The following is an 18,661-nucleotide window of genomic DNA, read 5'->3' as shown; positions in this document are numbered from 1 at the left end:
AATCACAAAAGGATTTCCAAGCAAAAGAGAGAGAAAAGTCAACTCCAAACCAGGCCCTAACACACAGCCACGGAGTCAAACTCCAAAAGCAGAATGATGGTGCCATGGACCTCCCTGCAGGAATTTTCTGCCTGGATGTGGAAAATCAAGTTAATTTATTTTTATATCATCCTTTAGGATCATTCCAGTGGAGACAGCAGGCTGAGTAAAATTTAATTCTCAGCATTTCACGACACGGTGTTCGTGCAGGATTTGCTACAAACCAAGAACAGGCTGTGCAACTTCACAGATGCAACATGTAAAAACCCTGTATTTTCCTAAATTGTGTGCTCCTCAAGCATATTAAAAAAACCAAAAAGGATTATTGGAAATATTTAACCCCCAATTTATACACACAGTACAAGCTGCAAGGTTTCCTTCAACCCAGGCAAACTTCCTCTGATGTTTCATGAATCACAAAAGGATCTCCAAGCAAAAGAGAGAGAAAAGTTAACTCCAAACCAGGCCCTGACACACAGCCATGGAGTCAAACTCCAAAAGCAGAATGATGGTGCCTTGGACCCTCCCTGCAGGAATTTTCTGCCTGGATGTGGAGCAGTGAGGAGCCCCCAGAGCAGCTCCTTTCACCCCACAGCAGCCTCCTCTATCACTACCAGATGGTGCAGCTCTCCCTGTATAAACACTGGGAGGAAAACCCTGCCGAGGCAATGCTAAAAATAGGAGGAACAGACTTTCTTGAGCTTTTCAGATTCTTATCTTGAAGGGAGAATAAAACAAAAGAAGTTTTCCTCCATGTCCTTGCCAGTCTTGCTGGCCTGACTCGAAACCACCCTGACTTTTAGCAGGAGCCTGAATTGGTTTCTGTAACAATCAGCAAACTACAAAAGTATTAAATAATCATCCAGCAGAAAGGGAAAACCAGCCAGAATTCTAGAGCAAGGCTTAAATTATGTTTGGCCTTAAAATGGCCAATGACAGCAGGTTTCTGCCCAAAGGGCATTACCACTGCAAGCAATCTCTGAGCACAAGGTTGGAATAGACAACAGCCTCGGCTCAGAAAAGCACTGACATATGTTTACATTTCCTTGATGTTCATGTTCATTTAAGCAAATGCTTATGGTCAAATGCTTTGTTAAACAAGGCCCCATCCCTTCTCTAGATTTAGAGTGGATTTTTCTTCTGCTCTGCTTCATGGATTCCATCTGTGTTTTCTGGAAGAGGTGTCTGTGCCATAAAGAAAGTCCAACAGATTTACATGAAAACATTACAAACAAATCATTCAAACTCTGTTTCCATCACTAAACAACACAGGGAGCCAGCTGCTGTCTTAGCAAAGGGAGGCACCACAAAAAATTAATGACTGTGCCTGGGAGACTCCTTTGAGTACCCCAGTAATGATCAAAGTCACCTCAGGCAGGGACAGCACTGTCCCCCAGCACAGGGAGCACCTTGTTCCCTCAAATCCCAGCTGTCACATCCCAAATGAAGCCAAGACTGAGGAGAAATGGTGGCTTAGTGACCACTGAGCCTTCACCTGCCACTGCTGAGGGTGGTGGGGACTCACACCAAACCTCACCAAATTATTGTAACTCCAGTTCAGAAAATCAAACCTTCACCTCCTTGAGACTCTGAACCTGCCTAAGACATTTCCTACCCCTCCTCCCCAGCAGGAAAGGGAGTGCTCAGGGTTTGAACCTTTTACCTTTCAGAGAGCTGTCGAATCTGAGGGATCCCCATGTATTTGTTGAAGTGCTCCAACACATTCACCACACCTTGCAGAAGGTTGGCAACCTCCCCATATTGTCTCCTCCTGGTCATAGCCCTGCAGAGGAAATTAAAGATTTACAAAGGCAGATTCAATGAAAGTCCTGGGTGGTAATTCCACAGGTTACTTCATCCCCACTGGGTCACAATGGTCCCTACTGACATTTATTTTTCTAAAACACAGAGCTCTTCATTAACATTCCAACGCTGCATTAAAATTTCACTTAAGCGACGCTAAAATAAACCAATCTGGCACAAATCTAACAATGCCTCAAAAAAACCCATAAATGTCAAAGCAACACTTGGCAAGGAACATGTAAACTACTGAATGCATCCACTTCCCAGTATGGGTCTGGAGGCAGTAAATGTTATTTCACTGTAATGACCCGAGTGAAGCCATTCGTCATCACACACAAAGTGTGAGTTAAAGCTTCTCTGGAGGAGAAGGATGCTGAAAAGCCATTAGCCTTGACTTCTCTGTTAATAACTTTCACAGGGAACTGACAGGGAAAAAAAAAAAAGAAAATCAAGTTAATTTATTTTTATATCATCCTTTAGGATCATTCCAGTGGAGACAGCAGGCTGAGTAAAATTTAATTCTCAGCATTTCATGACCCGGCGTTCGTGCAGGATTTGCTACAAACCAAGAACAGGCTGTGCAACTTCACAGATGCAACCTGTAAAAAAACTGTGTTTTCCTAGGTTTTGTGTTCCTCAAGCATATTAAAAAAAGCAAAAAGGATTATTGGAAATATTTAACCCCCAATTTACACATGGTAAAAGCCGCAAGGTTTCCTTAAACTCATAAAAATTAGAGTTGACCTTTACCAAAACTCATTGCAGTTTTAGATACAAGAGTGACAAAAATCCTCCCAAGAGTACATCCCTAATGAGGATTCCTTAATGAAGTCAGACTCATTCCTTATCACCAAGAACCAACAGAGCAATACAAGCAATCAATGCTGCAAATTATTAAACACAACAACCCAGGCTGGGGGTCACTCAGAGCAACACAGACCTGCCAGCAGAAATCCAGATTTGGGAGCAAAATTCCCTCCAAAAAACCAGGCAGGCTGTGCCAAACCCATAGAGAACACTGCATAAACTTCATATCAAGAATTCCCAGACTTACTCCAGAGAATCCACCCCTCCTGCCAGCATGTGCAGGTGGTTGAGGGTGGTGATGGAGGTGGTCAGGTGACGCTTGGCATGGTCCAGCTGCTTGATGTCCCTGGTGATTTCCTTCACCTGGGGAATGGAAAAGGATTCTGGTTGAAAATCAAGCCTCAGCAATGGAATTTTCAGGAGATAAGCAGCCACTCTCTCCTCTTTAGGACTGTCAGCTCAGCAGCCCTGTGGGCACCGCGGGTTCAACACAGGAAATTCCCAACCAGCCAGCACCAAGGACAAAAATGTCACTGCCAGGAAAAGTCAGTGTCCCCTCCCTTTCAAAGGCCAGAAAGAAAGTGCTGCTCACCATTTGTTCAGATTTTTCAGCCTTGTCTTTAATATCCTTAATTTTACCAAAGAGCTGTTGAATGGCTTTCTGGGCTTCTTCCAGGGCCTGGAAAAGAAACAAGGTCAGAGTGGAAAGAAAATCTGCATTCAGTTTTCACCTTTCTAAGAAATGCACAGTTGCTCTTGACACTCCCTGGGGCTGGGGCACTGGAGGGGAGCAGCTTTCTCACAAAGAAAATACCAGCAGCACAACAAAAGTCAATGTACCCCGTTGGAATATTGAACCTGAGTGGGCCAGGGTTTCAGTATCCACTTTACAATAATGATTTGGCAAAATTTCATCAAGATATTTTATGAAAGCATAAACCTCTTTAAGGTTACTGGAATATATTTTGACATACTAAGTAGGTAGAACTTACTCCTGATCAACAGATATTTAGAGCAGAAAAATGAAACCTCCACAAGAACTCAATGCTCATCATTAATTATAAATAAATAACACACATATAGAACACTGAGTGCTTGCCCAAACCCCTTGCTGAATTAACAGGACATTATCCTGGTGGAAAACATGAGGCTGATTCCTTTGGAATGGGCACCTCAGCCTCCCACACACCTGCAGCAGGATTGGCCCTTTCTAAGCACAGGTAAAGAGGTGGAGCCCAGGAAATGGCTCTCACCATTTGATAGGATTAAAAAACATTTTTAATATTTAAAATAGGATTTAAGTGCTATTTTCTTGGGGCACCTGGTCCCTTTTATTTACCCAACCATGGCACAGCAGTGTGAAGCACACGTGGATGCAGTGAAGGAAGCCACATGTCCAAAATCCAAAATCCAAAATCACATGGCCAAAATCTGCCTTCTGCAGTAATTCTACACGTTCTGCCTGCCCAGCCTGATAACATTTCCAGCTCCACTTTGTTCCCTGCTGTTCAGTGGGCTTCTATCCCTCTGCTTTTATATCCAGTCCCATGACCAAGGTTACAGCACAAGCTACAAGTTCCTTCAGCAAATAAATTTAACACATCTTCATTTGGAAATGGATGAGGAAACTATCTGCCAGGAGCTTTTGCTGGAATATAGCTGGGTTATAATAAAAGTAGAAAAAGCTGGAGATGGTTTATAATTCATTTTCCAGAGGGGGTGGGGGGGGGGGAAGGAAAGTCTCCTCTGAAAAATGTTCTGAATCATGTGGAAGTTAACACTTTATGCATTGGTGTCACAGATGTTCACTGAGGGACATGAACACACAAAAATGTGTGAGGGCTGGACAGCCCCCAGCAGCCTCTCCAATTCTTCTGAGAATTAAATTTTCTCCTCCATTTAAAGGCTTGTGGATTAAGTGCAAAGCAAAGGAGCAAAGAATGCTCTTTTCAACATATTTAGCTCTGTCTCTGTGCTCAGGCCTGCAGCACATTACTCTGTAATGTAATTAATAATTAATAATTAAATTATTAAGCAAGCAGCAACTGTTTTGTATGGTCTGGATAAAATTCAAGATTCAGCCTGAAATTCTTCACAGATGCCAATTGCTTGTCTCCCTTTGCTTCAGCACTAACAGCAAATGCTGATTTTTCTGCACAATCCCAGGAATTCAGAGCTTCTTCAAAAGAACCTATTTCTCCAATGGTGATATTTAATAATTGTGATAAAAGACAGTTAAAAGAAATCAATTAAACTTTTTTTTTGCTGTACACTCTAACCATAGCATCTGAGAGTAAAATACTGTGTGTAGAGGAAACAAATAAGGAAAATTAACCAATAATAAAGAAAATTAACTAACAAATAAAGAAAATTAACCAATAAACAAATAAAGAAAATTTACCACTAATGAAAGAAAACCATCACCTTCCCAATTACTATAAAGACAGAGTAAAGCAAATAGAAAAACAAATTTCAAATATAAGAAAACACCTCATCTTTAATAAATAGTGTTATTAGGGGATAAGAAAACAACATCTAGGGCATGAAATTAGGTCTAATTGCTCAAGGTGCAATGCAGAAGTTTATTAATGTAACTAATGACTGCTCTTTCAGCTGTAAAAAGAGAGGGGAAACCACAGCCACGTTGAAGGCAAAAAATGCATTTCCCTTCACACTCTGCTCCTGCTACAAGGGTGAATCATGAATTTTAAAAGCATTTTCTTCCTGCTTTTGTTACTATTTTATTAATAGGTTTCTTTTGGACAGAAATTCTAGGGAAAAGCAGTATCAAGAGGCCAGGAATTGCTTTTATTGCCATGATGGATGAGAGGCAGTGCTCTCCCAGCTGTGCCCCAGCACCTTGCCTCACTCATTTATTGCTTTCCTCATCAGTGCAACTGGGAAACTGGGAAATGCACACACCCCAAACAGCAACCAGGAGTGAAGTTATTGCATTTCCTGCAGTTCATTCTGGGGGCAGAGGAGCAGGAAGAAATAAAGAGGCTGGAGACATCATCTGTTGTGGTTGTACGAAACGAGGATGTTGAAAACAAGGTTGTGACACACTGGAAAAACACCATATGACTCCAATCAACAGCTGAGCCTGCAAGCTACAATTAACCCATCAGAATTATTTATTCAACTTTGTGCAACCTCTGAGTGCCAGCACAGCTGAGAATCATGGTGGGGATGGAGAGGCACAGCCAGCAATGTCCGAGTTTTTTCTCTAAGGTTTGACCCCAGCCTTCCCAACTGCTTTGAGCAGTGTAAATTTAGCAAAGACCAGCTAAATTAGTAAATTTGGCAGGAGCAGTTGAATTAATTATTCTATTTTGTGCAACCTCTGAGTGCCAGCACCAGCTGAGAACCATGGTGGGGATGGAGAGAGCTCGGCTGGGAGGCACAGCCAGCGGTGTCCGAGTTTTTTCCCTGATGTTTGACCCCAGCCTTCCCAACTGCCCTGAGCAGTGTAAATTTAGCAAAAATCAGCTAAATTAGTAAATTTGGCAGGAGCAGTTGAATTAATTATTCTATTTTGTGCAACCTCTGAGTGCCAGCACAGCTGAGAATCATGGTGGGGATGGAGAGGGCTCGGCTGGGAGGCAGAGCCAGGGGTGTCCAAACTTTTTCCCTGATGTTTGACCCAGCCTTCCCAACTGCCCTGAGCAGTGTAAATTTAGCAAAAACCAGCTAAATTAGTAAATTTGGCAGGACCAGTTGAATTATTTATTCTATTTTGTGCAACCTCTGAGTGCCAGCACAGCTGAGAACCATGGTGGGGATGGAGAGGGCTGGGCTGGGAGACACAGCCAGCAATGTCCAAACTTTTTCCCTAATGTTTGACTTCCCAACTGCCCTGAGCAGTGTAAATTCAGCAAAGACCAGCTAAATTAGTAAATTTGGCAGGACCAGCCATGGGGGGCGTGGCTCCAGGCACAGAGTGCTTGGTACAAGCCAGGGATCACATTCCTCCTCTGTGGTTTAGTGTGTCTGACACATCCTGGGTGCAGGAGGGAAGGAGGGGATGTGGCCTGTGCTGCTTCCAGAAGTGAGTCCCCAAAATAATTCATGGATAGGAACACACAAGGGTGTTAAACTCCCCAGTTTAAGGCCACTGTGTTTTTCCAGCCATCCCTGTTTTTCAGGCAGGATTGATGCAATGGGAGCTGCTGTGCTCACACCACACACAGCAGGTGGAAAACTCAACCCCAGCTCACAGCCTGAGCCCAGGTGAGCTGGGCAGCCAGCGAGCAGCTCTGCTGGTTGCCAAATTCGCCAAAGCTGGAGGGAAGAACACAGCCCATGAATCAGCCACAGCTCTGCAACCTCCTTCACCTTGAGATGTGACAGCAAAAGACTCCAAAGGCAGCGGTGTAAAACAATGGGGAGCAGAGGTAAACCATGAATCACTGAGAGACTGCCTCAAAAATTGCTTTCCTTGGCACTGTCCCAAGCAGCTCCTGAGGTCAGACCACACATCATTCCTTGTGTCACCTCCTCACACCAGACCTTCCAAGCAGCAAAAGGAGAGAAGAAAATAACCCAAGCGAGAGGTGGGACCAGACTGTGACTTGTTTGTTAAATTTGGAAGTGATGCATTCTTTAAAAGGTTATGTTCCAGTGACTTACAGTACCAGGCTGACAAAAAAACACTGTTAGCAACAATTATTGCAGCCAAAATAAACCAGCCCAGTGAATTACAGTCAGTCTCTCCGAATCCCTGCAGTGCTGCAGATGGACACAGCCTCCTCCTCCTCCAGCCAGGTACAGAGCTGTCACATCACCCCATCAACCAGCAGCTCATTAGTGGGTATGTTAATTTCTAAATACCTCTTTACGCATCCCATCAGGAATCTTGTGCAAGAAAATACCTTCAGTACCAGGAAATATGCAAATAGGAATTAAGAGGTTTGTGTGTTACTAGAAAATGTAAAGTGAAGTGGGAGAAAAGGCAAATTTTCAGATGAAGTTTCCTTGCTTGGGGATTAACTGAACTAACACTGTTTTTTTTTTTTCCCTCAGTAATGGTTAAAATACCTCCATGGTTTCTATTTGCTTGCTGGTGTTGTGCTAGAAACATGTTATTTTTATTTGATTCTAGCCAATATATAGTTCAATTGAATGTTGTTATTCACATCAGAAAGCTGCCCTCTACCAAGTGTTTTATAGACACTTGACATCTGCCAAATTCACAGCATCCAAATGTATTTTTAATGTTACAAATAGGGCTGTGGTCATGATGCTGAGAATTTAATGCTCCTGGCCTGGTCCCTGCTCTTGAATTCTGAGTGTTAATGCTTCTTTCATTTGCTGCCACACTTCCAGCCCAGATCAATGAAAATCTAGACCACGACTAAAAATAAAGTTCCCATCCCCAAATTCTCTGAGGAGCCTCAGCTGTGGAGATTTCAAAGCAACCCTCTCACACTGGAACCAGCCTCACATTTTCTGCTGCTGAAACCTCACACAAACGAGTCCCTCCAGATTGGGGAAGGGTGGAAATTTTACTTTGATTCTCAGACTGATTTCATTTGAGAGAAAACCCTCAAGTTTTAAGCACTGCAAGCTGAATCTTGGGCTCGTCTCAGCACAGGACAGGGCCCAGCTGATTTCCCTGAGCAGGCAAACCTGAAGGGCTCGTCACCCTGGGGTTTGATCTGAGCACATTTCCACCCTGGCAGGTCAGCAAATAGAACATAACTACCACAATTGTCACTGAAGAAGAGAGTTTTGTGTCATCAGCTCCAATCCCAACCACTCAGGCTGCACAGGACACTTTCCATCAGCACATTACGCCCAACACTGCACAAAGCTTAAAATTGCTGGAGCTGCCCCTTCACTTAACCCCAAATCGTGCTGAGAAATCAAACCCCACGTTCTCCACAGCTGCACAAACACTGACAGACACAGGGGGTGAAGTGACAGCTGATTTCCAGGTAGTTCTGGCCAAAAACTTGGAGATTCATCATTACCTCATGGTAATATTTATATGAGAACTGAAAATAAAAAAGTTAAAAAATAAAAATTTAAAAATAAAAAAAGAAAGGTTGATGCTGGTGGTGCAGCTTTTGAATTTGGGAGATAACAAGGATTTGGGAAGAAATGGTTTTAAACCAGAGCACTGGGGGCTTCTTGGCCCAATACAGCATTAATACTATAAATGTATTACATAACTACAGTATAGTATTATATAAATACCATAAAATACTATAAATGTATTATAAATACTATATATGTATTATATATATATAATATATGTATTATATATATATTATTAATACTTATAAGTATTTATAAAAATATATATAACCTCATGGCAGGTTACTGCAGCTTCACCATCACCTCATGGTGGGTTACTACAGTTTCATCATTACCTCATGGTAATATTTATAATAAGAACTGAAAACAAAAAGGTTAAAAAATAAAAATTTAAAAATAAAAAAAGAAAGGTTGATGCTGGTGGTGCAGCTTTTGAATTTGGGGGATGGCAAGGATTTGGGAAAAAATGGTTTTACACCGGAGCACTGGGGGCTTCTTGGCCCAATATAGTATAAATAATATAAAAATATTATATAAATACTATAAAATACTAAAAATTTATTATAAATACTATAAATGTACTTATAAGTATTTATAAAAATGTATATAACTTCATGGCAGGCTACTACAGCTTTACCATCACCTCATGGCAGGTTACTACAGCTTCCTCACGTGGCAGGTGAGCAGCCACAGCCTTGCCCACACCCAAAATTAAACACTATTATCATGCAGAAAATCTCTGCAGCCACTCATTATTCTCCTTATCTGTGTCAGGATAGCCAAGGTGAGGCTCTGCCCTCCCTCCTGTTGCTGTTGACACCCTGATTGCAGGGTTTGCTGCACCTCCCCGTGCCCAGCACACGCCTTGGAGAACCCAGGGACCCTGGAAATGCTCCTCACCCTCCATCCATCCTGTGTCTGCTTGAGCAGAGGGAAAACACAATTTATTTGGGAAGGCTGTAAATGACTGAGGGGTTCCAGCTGATTTGGGTTCTGAGGTGTTTGCACACTGCAATTGGTGATTTTTGTAATTTCAGGGCTACATCTGCAATATCAGAGCCACATCTGCAATATCAGAGCCACATCTGCATTATCAGAGCCACATCTGCATTATCAGAGCTTGACTTCTGTGGAGGGTAAGTTTAGCAACCACTCAGGTCACATCAGGTTTTGCAAGATGAATTCTTATCCAGGTTCATGTGCTGGTTTGGGTTGGGAAAGAGCTAATTTTCTAATTTTCATCACAAGTATGGGGCTCTTTCTCTGCCCCAGTCAAAACCAGCACAGGTGAAGAGTTTAAATGGGGGGAAAGGACAGGCACACCAGGAACTCTGCAAGGAGGGATTTCCAAGTGGAATTCCTGTCAGTTTACCTGCTATAAGCATGGATGCAACACAGATGGAATAAACATGAACACACACCAAAAACGCAAGGCAACAACAACAAAAAAGGGGGGAAAAAAAGAATTTTAAATATCCACAATATTAAAAAAAAAATTAATATTGTGGGTAGGGGGGGAAAAGGGGGGAAAAACCAATTTTAAATATCCACAATAAGACACAACCTCCTGCCTGTCTGGAATTCTATTTTCAGGCCGGGTTTCTTGTTTTGTTGGCATCAAAGCCACTCAGGACTGGTCACAGTTTGCAGCTTGCAGTGCCTCCCACAGCACCAGCACCTTCTCTTGGCAGCACAAACCCCATCCCAGGGCTCAGGCTGCAGGGCAGGAACAGCCCTGAGCTCAAGCACAAGGCAAGGTCGAGCTCGGACCTGCTCCTGCCTTGCAGCAGATGGCAAAAGTTGTGCCAGCATGAGAATGAACAGCAGCAGCTCTTCCTGGCATGCCACTCACCTGAAACCTTGTTCACTGAACGTGTTCTGGGCTAGAAAAAGCTCGGTGTCACTACAAGGGAAGGACATTGTCCAGCTGTCACAATTCACTAGGGAAATGACTCTGAATGAAACTCACTTTTGATTCATTTTGGCAGCTCAGCTCCTGCTTATTATTCATGGGTTACAAAAGAACATTATGGGACTTTAATCACTCAGCTGGAGCCTTACAGGATCTGTGGCATGACTTTTTATAAAATATATGAAGTCACACAGCTTAAAACCCCATATTTAACCCCAATCCATTCACTATCTTAAAAAGGTATTGAAATCTAACACTAATCATATTTCATATGCTCACATTTCAGAATAATGACCCATTCATAAAAATCCAGGTGATAAAGCTTAGCCAGGCAGGAGAGAATGAATACAACTGAGAGATGGTGCTTACAACACCAGGGATTGTGACACAAAATAGCTCCCAAACATTTCAGAGACTTAGGTTTAATTATTTATTAAGAGATTATGACAGCCAGCGCTGTCCCAGCAGCAGGGACACATCAACACCTGCCATGTGAGCCAAACCTGGGCACTGGGGCCAGGGAAGCAGCACTGGAATTTGATGGCTGGAAGTGTTTAAATAAACAAATAAATGGCAGGGAAGTGCCTGGGGTAGGAGATGTGCAGGCACTGGGTGCCTCAGTTCATCAGGAAACACAACCTGCAGTCAGAAAGGAGGTGCAGGTGAAGGAGGGAGGCTGAAGCAACAGAGCAGCTTCTTAAGCAGGTTTGCACACACAGAGCACAAAAGCACCTCCCTGCCTGCCAGGCTGACTCTCCTGCAGCCAGCCCTCACAGAGCTGGAGGTGACTCTGGTGACACCACCCAGCAGCTGCCCTGGGGCTCAGGACACTGCTCAGAAAAGCAGCAGAATGTCACAGACATCTTTTATGGAAAATTCTTTCCTTAGGATTTTTCCTTCTGAGAAGCTGCGAGGCCTCAGGAACAAAATGTAAACAATGGTTATCTGCTGCTGGGGAATGCAACAGGTGGATCTGTGATTGGTCTCATGTGGTTGTTTCTAATTAATGGCCAATCACAGTCAGCTGGCTCGGACTCTCTGTCTGAGACACAAGCTTTGTTATCTTTCTTTCTTTTCTATTCTTAGCTAGCCTTCTGATGAAATCCTTTCTTCTACTCTTTTAGTATAGTTTTAATATAATATATATCATAAAATAATAAATAAAGCCTTCTGAAGCATGGAGTCAGATCCTCATCTGTTCCCTCACCCTCAGACCCCTGTGAACACCACACACCCACTGCCCTGTGCTGCAACTGCATCCCTCTCCTCTCTGCTCACTCTCCACCTTCATCTCCTCCTTCCTGCCTCTATTGATTCTGCAAAGTGTTTCCCGATCTCTGTTTAAAGACAAGAAAAACCAAGGGAGTATTTCACATATTTCCAGCCATGACCTTGTCAAACCCACAACCTGTGGGCATTTTTCTCTGCCAGACACAGCCTCCTCCTCCTCCCACAGGCTCAAACCCTGCCAGACACTGCAGCACACCCAGGGCAGGGCAGGCACAGCCTCCCCACAGCTGCAGAGCCCAGATGTTCAGTTTTACATGCCAGGAGAGAGGACAGCCCTGGCTGACCAAAGGATGGGATGGCCAAGTGAACTGTCTGGGCAGCAAGGAAATATTCCTATTATTTGACCACAGCAGCTGCCATCCCTTTGCTTGTACTGCTGGAGTTATGAGAAAGAAAATCTATATCACTGTTTTCATGGAGCAAAACACAGGAGGAGCCAAGCAAAGCAATCCAAGTTATCAGCCAGTATCTTCAGCCATGAGAAACATCCAAAGCTTTTCCCAGCCCAGGCACATCCATTTGCACTTCTGGTTAACACTTAATTTTGTTCTAGCACTAACTGAGCCAGACCCTAACAGAATCAGACACATTAAGCAATAAACCACATTTTTCTTTGAAAAACAGTCTTTGTTTGATGCAACTTCAGTCACTTACACAGGGCAGGAAGGGAAAGATGGACCAGAGATAACAGAAAAGTTTGTTGGGTTTTATTTAGATTCAAACTAACAAATCACAAATCCATTTGGGATCTTGGGACTCCTCTGGGGCTCTTGACTCTCTAAAATGGATTTCAGCTGAATCCACCTCACCTTTACTCACCCTGCTTGCACAGACACTGCCAAGGGTTAAACCACCAGTAAATTCAGAGGCTACTTATTACAAGGACAAAAGCCTGATAGGTGAAGCAGCTTCAGCCAAACAACCAGCAAAGGCATGTCAGCAACTGTCAGAAAAATTACAGCCAGCCCATGCAGAAGCTCCAGCAATAAACACAACTGAGGAGTGACACATCAAACCATAGGGAGAGCGCTCAACGCTCCCTGGAAAAATCTATGGGAACTTTTTCTACTGCACCCTAGGGCGCTGAGGAAATGATGCCACAACTGGGCTGCAGCTCTCAGCAAGGTCAGCCCACACTCCAGTTCACCAACAGCAGCTCTGAGAGGAAAAAAAACCTTCCAGAGGAAAAATCTGCGCAGCACTGGCTCCCTAGAAACTGCTACAAGTGAAGCACAGCAGCTCCTGCATTCCCAGCCTCTCCCAAGGCATCCAAAATAGTCCAAGTCTGGGACTCCCAAGGAAAATTCTGTTACACCCTGCAGAGGAATGTTCCACCCACGGCTGTTGTTTCCTCCCATAAAAGGATCATTAGGGAGATAATTTCTGAGGTTCGGGGCATTGTCTGCAGATTTCACTGAAATATCGCACCAGGAAGGGGAAGCCAAATGAGCCAGACTATTTTAAGGCTTTTTGCATTTGGAGGAAATTCTAGGGCAAAATTTCAAGAAGGCAGATGCTTTGAACTGGGGAACGTTATGCTTTGTGGGGAAGGGAGCATTCCTGCCTTCAGAGCTGCTGAAATAACTCTTTTGGGGCCACATCTATGTGATGGCCTTTATTTTTAGACTCAGAATCTGGTTTTTCAAACACCTCCTTGCTAATTTATCCACACACGAGCAAGAATGTTTGGGGAACAGTTTAAAAGGTTATAGATTTAAAAAAAAAGCTATTTTCACATGAAAATTTCTTACTGAAATGCCTTCTCATAGCCACAACTCAGCTCAAAGCCCTGCTCAGTAGGCAGGGGGGCACAGAAATCCCAACCATCATCCCAGCCAGACAGGACAGGAGACTCCAGCACAGCTGGAGCAGCTGGATCTGCAATCAGCATTTTGGACTTCCCATCCCTGAGGTCTCCTTTCCTTTAAGGAGCACAGAGAGCACATTTCCATAGCTGCACACTCCATATTCCCCAGTGGCACAGACTGGGATTTAGATTCCTCTGGAAACGTTATCCTGCTCTCAAAACCAAGGCTGGGCTCCCCTCTCCTGGACAGCTGGGAAGGTGCAGCTCCACAAGACAGCTTTGGAAAGCTCCTTGCTGGCCTCAGTGGGTAAATAACTCATTCTCCTCCAAAAAAAAAAAAAAAAAAAAAACAAAACAGACTGGCAAGGCTGATAAGCTCAGTTTGTCTTCTAGGAACCTGGATCACTGGTGTCTAAAAAAGGGAGTGGGCAGGTTGGTGATAAACCCCAGTAATTCAAGCAGCATTGGATTAAGTGCCAGCACAAGATTCTCAAGCATTTTTGGGCAGTTCTGGCTGACAGGAGATGGGAAAGCCAAGGCTGAGCTCCCTCACCTGCCAGGACATGGGATGGACCAGCACAGGGGCAGGGACTCAGCAAAGAATCCCCTCCTGGCTTGCTAGAACTTAAACAACTTGTTTTTCCTTCTGTCACTGCATCCAGGGTTTGTGCTTCCCTTGGAAGGAAGTCAGAGACTGAAAGGATGTTTATTCAAACTCTTATTTACCCCTCAGACAAGGACATCTCCAACACAACACAGTCAGGCAATGCTGGCAAACACTGGCCACAGCATCAGGGCTTGTTAGGAGAGAATAACTGAAGGGAAGATATTTTTGAAAAACACCTTTCAGGCCCAATCCTGCAGTTAAATACACAAGATCCTGAGCTCCCACTGAAATCCAAGCAGCTACAAAATCAGAGTTCAGATGCATTTTTATTTATGGCACATGCTTTCAAAGGGATGATGGACTGCAGTGCTCCCCTTGGATCTCAGCGTGCCAAGCGATGGAAATCAAAATACAGGAATTTTCCAAAAATTTCTGACTTTTCCAAAAGCCAAGTTCTGTGCACTACAGGCAGGAGACACCTCTGATGGTAAGAGTTACAAATGGAAGAAGATTAGAGATTGAATTTACTGATGTGGCTGCCTTTGAGCTTTGTCTCAAACCTCTTGCAAAAGCTGGTTGCCAACTGTTTCCTTCCTGATCAAGGGTGGTTTGCAGTTGTGGTTATGATGATAAAATGCAATAATGATCTTCATCCTGGGCTGCCTGAGGGTGAGGCTCACAGGATGACACTGTCTGTCCATGGGGATGTGTCAATCCAATTTTGCAGGGAAATACTGGGCTTGAGGATACAAGTTTCCTACAAATTCAGTAAGAATAGATGAGTAGAAACAAGAACTTAATTTTGCTGTGGGACCAAATTATCAGGAAAACTAAATAAGGAAAACAGCAACTCCCTTCCAAGCACACAACTGACCTGCCTTAACAACACCTTGTTTTCAGTTGTTTCAAAACAACTTCTTGCATGGAAAATAAAACCCTTCCTCTCCAAGTGGGAGCAGTCAGGCCTCTTACTGTATAAAAACATTTCCAAGTGTCCTTGATTCCCCCTGTGAATATGCTGGTAAAACAAAGGCACTTTTCAGCATAGGAGCAGGCAGCTGAAGCTGGAAAACAAGGTTTGCACCCCCACAATGTGCTCTCAGCAGGGTGGTCATGTGAAAAGGGCTGTGCCTCACTCCCCCACACAGCACCCAGGACACTCAGGGGACACAGGGCAGGGGTGACAACAAAAAGAAATGCTCCTTCTCGGTTTTCTCTGATTTTGGGGTAACAAATATAAAATTCCATCTCAAACTGAAATGCCATCCAGGAGTTCCCCAGACCTCCTTTGCTGCAGGTCCCTGTGATTTCCAAAATCTGAGCTTGCTGATGCTCCTTCACTGCTCTGAACTTCAAGACCCAGCCAAGTCCTGCCACTCCAACAGTCTGGTTCCAGCAATTCACACAAAAAATGCAAATCCAGGTGTGAAACAATGGGGTTGTACTAGAAACATAGAAAGAAAAAGCTCACAGCAATTCAGAATCAATCTATTTTCCTTCCCAGAGAAGTATCACTTTAAATAATTGAATGGTTTCAGTATTAGTTAGGATTTCAAAGAAGAAACAACAGCTGTGCTCCTGGGAGATTGTCTGGCCTCAGCCCATGCACTGCAAGCTCTGGAATCTGTCTTAAAATTTGCTTCTACTTTGCAAAGCAGCAAAATGAGGGAAAACAGGAAAATCCACAGCTAAATACAGCAATATTTGTGGTTAACTGGAGCTCCAGGCCACTTGACACGTCCTGCAAGGACACCCAAGTGAACACTTGAAGGTTTTTAGTTAATCAGGATTTTTACTGGTTCCTGTACAACCCCACTGAAGGAAGGGCAGCACAGACAGCTTTGCCTTCCTGGTGCTTCAGAGCAGGACAGGTCCCTCTGTGCATGCCCTGGAGAACTTCAAAGGGATGGAAGAGTGAGAAAGAACAGAGGCAGGACAGAGCTCTGAGCAAAGCTGGCCCATCTCCACAGCACAGAAATGCTCCTGTTATCCCCCAGGCACTGATCATGGCACTGCTTGTGTTTATCCTTTTCTCCAAGCAATTCTCACCCACAACTCTTCTCAACCCCACTCCTTTGTGGCCTTTCATAGAATTTATCCTCTCAGATGGGCCCAAAAGGCTACAGCAGGTCCAGCTTTCCAACCACAGCCAAACTCTCCAAGCACTGCACCAGTTTCCACTCCCTCCTCAATTTCTGTAATTACCACCCCACCTGACTGCTGATCTCAATCCTGCACAATAATTACAGCAGCACCACTCCCAGGTAAGCCTCATCCCAAGCACATCCCCAGTTTAACAGCACTGCTGAGACATCCATGATTCAACTAATTCTGCCAGGACAGGTCAGCATCTCCCATGTTTTTCTAAAGCATGACAAAAATATAGGCAGCTTAAATAATTCCCTTGAGGGCTCTGTGGCAGAAATAAGATTAGAAATAGATACCAAATGTTGTGGTAGCAAGGAGTGGGAAATAGAGAGGGGCATTACCCCATGCCAGTGTTAAAGCTGGTATTAAGAAGTCACTGAGGAACCCTGACTGATGGTTCAAGGTTCAATGTCCTCTAAAACAGGACAGGAAATAGAGCCAAAGCAGGTGACAGCCCAAAATCAGCTGAGCACCCACAGCCCCTGCAGACATGGCTCAGCAGTGCTGAACCCCCAGCAAACACCTCTGCCAGGCAAAAAACAAGTGAAAACCTGAGGAGCTGCAAGGGGAAGGGGCAGCAGTGATCAGCACAGTGACAGAACTTGGGACACCCCAGCAAACAGCTCAGTGAAAAGGACAAACAGCCTTGGATTGATCCCCACCCAGGAGTATCAAATGTACTTTACCTGCTCAGTGCTGCTTGTTTTCTATCAGCTCCAGAGTGGCACACAGGCCTCCTGCTTTGGATCTTTAAATCAATTCCTCATTCCCTTCCCTTCAGAGGGTGAGGCAGGGCACAGCAGCTGCTGAGTGAGCAGCTCATCAGTGTAAGAGGCACAGGAGCACCTCAGAACAGCAGCAGTGGAGTTCTGCCTGCCAGAGCCTTTCCTCAGAGTGAGATGCCAAGCTGAGAGGCCCTGGCACTGCACATACCTGCCTGCCATCCTGTCCCACGTTGGTCTGGCCCCTCACCACAGTTCTGATGTTGTCATCCAACCTCCTGCAGGAAAAACCCCAGAGTGTCAAACCCAGCGCTGGGAGCCTGGCCCAAACAAATGGGGGAGTCCTGAGAGCTACACAACCAATTTAAAACAAAAAAACCTGCTTTTATCAATGCTAAATTCATTATTTCCCCCCTCCCTCCCTGTTCAATGGCACTATCTTGCACAATTTCAAAGTCTTGTTGCAAAAATAAAAATCCATTTCCTAATTTGCCCAGAGTTTCTTGCATTCCTGTTCCCTTAAGCAATATTGTCAGCTCTCCCTTGTCTGTCTGCATTTCAGCTTCCCACATGTGAAAGTGCTGTCTCAATCATTTCATGTTGGCAATATCAACCAGCACAGAAAATTTAATTATTTCATGCACACTTGTGCTTATTTTGTACTTTTAGGACCAATAATGACAATTTAAAAATACAGAGTGAGAGTTTTTATAATTTATATTCCAACCCTAAAAACAATGAATTTTTAGCAACTGAGTCTTTTGGGTAGTTTGCTCACTCAGCCTTCAAACTGCACTAAAATTTGGTATTTTTTGGTTCTTAGTTGTTTTTCAAAGCTGCTCTTTGCAACAAATCAGTTTAAACAGTCTGAAGAACACATAATAGAAGTGAAATATAAAAATTATAATTGTTTCTGTGCCACTATTAGACTCAAAGCTGGTCCTATCCATGCCTTTTAAACAAACTAAATCCTGCCAGCTGAAGCACTTTTAGTGACAATCAGACCTGAGATGCAATGAAATGCAGAAATATAAATATTTACCTTATTTTCAACCTGATCTTGTTCACGACTTCATCAATGTTTGCCAAAGACTGGAATAGAAAAAAAAATATCAGCGAGATGTGAACTGGTGAATGTTTTTACAGAGGAATTTGTGATCCCAAAGGTGAATGTTTTACAGAGGAATTTGTGATCCCAAACACTCCATCACACAGGGGTTTTGGGGAAGAGGAGAGCAATGGTTTTGTTTTACAGATGGAGGAACTGAGACAACAACTCAGCTGCTTCTCTGTCACATCCCAAAGAGCAGAAAAAGGCAGGTCAGGCTCCCCCATCCCTGAGCTGTGCCAGCTCTGCCAGCACAACGGTGTGACAGTGACCTCCAGTGGGCACTGGGCATGGGCACAGAGCCCTGGGGCTCAGACCCCCCTGCAGAGCCCAGAGCCACAGAAAACAGCCTGGGAAGGGATGCAGAGGAGGCACTGCT

General features: G+C 44.0%; 1 protein-coding gene across 1 annotated transcript in view; it reads right to left on the bottom strand.

Annotated features, from left to right (window-relative positions):
* The window catches only part of VPS53 (VPS53 subunit of GARP complex), a 65,115-nt gene that overhangs the window by 43,185 nt on the left and 3,269 nt on the right, over positions 1 to 18,661 (bottom strand). Inside the window, 5 exon segments of the mRNA XM_064729276.1 lie at positions 1,703 to 1,822; positions 2,897 to 3,012; positions 3,242 to 3,328; positions 17,386 to 17,452; positions 18,217 to 18,266. Coding sequence (XP_064585346.1) covers positions 1,703 to 1,822; positions 2,897 to 3,012; positions 3,242 to 3,328; positions 17,386 to 17,452; positions 18,217 to 18,266 — 440 coding nt within the window.

This window comes from Zonotrichia leucophrys, chromosome 19, assembly GCF_028769735.1.
Source record: "Zonotrichia leucophrys gambelii isolate GWCS_2022_RI chromosome 19, RI_Zleu_2.0, whole genome shotgun sequence".
Lineage (NCBI taxonomy): Eukaryota > Metazoa > Chordata > Aves > Passeriformes > Passerellidae > Zonotrichia > Zonotrichia leucophrys.
The sequence above is the reverse complement of the archived record's forward strand: the minus strand, read 5'-3'. Positions and strand labels throughout refer to the sequence as shown.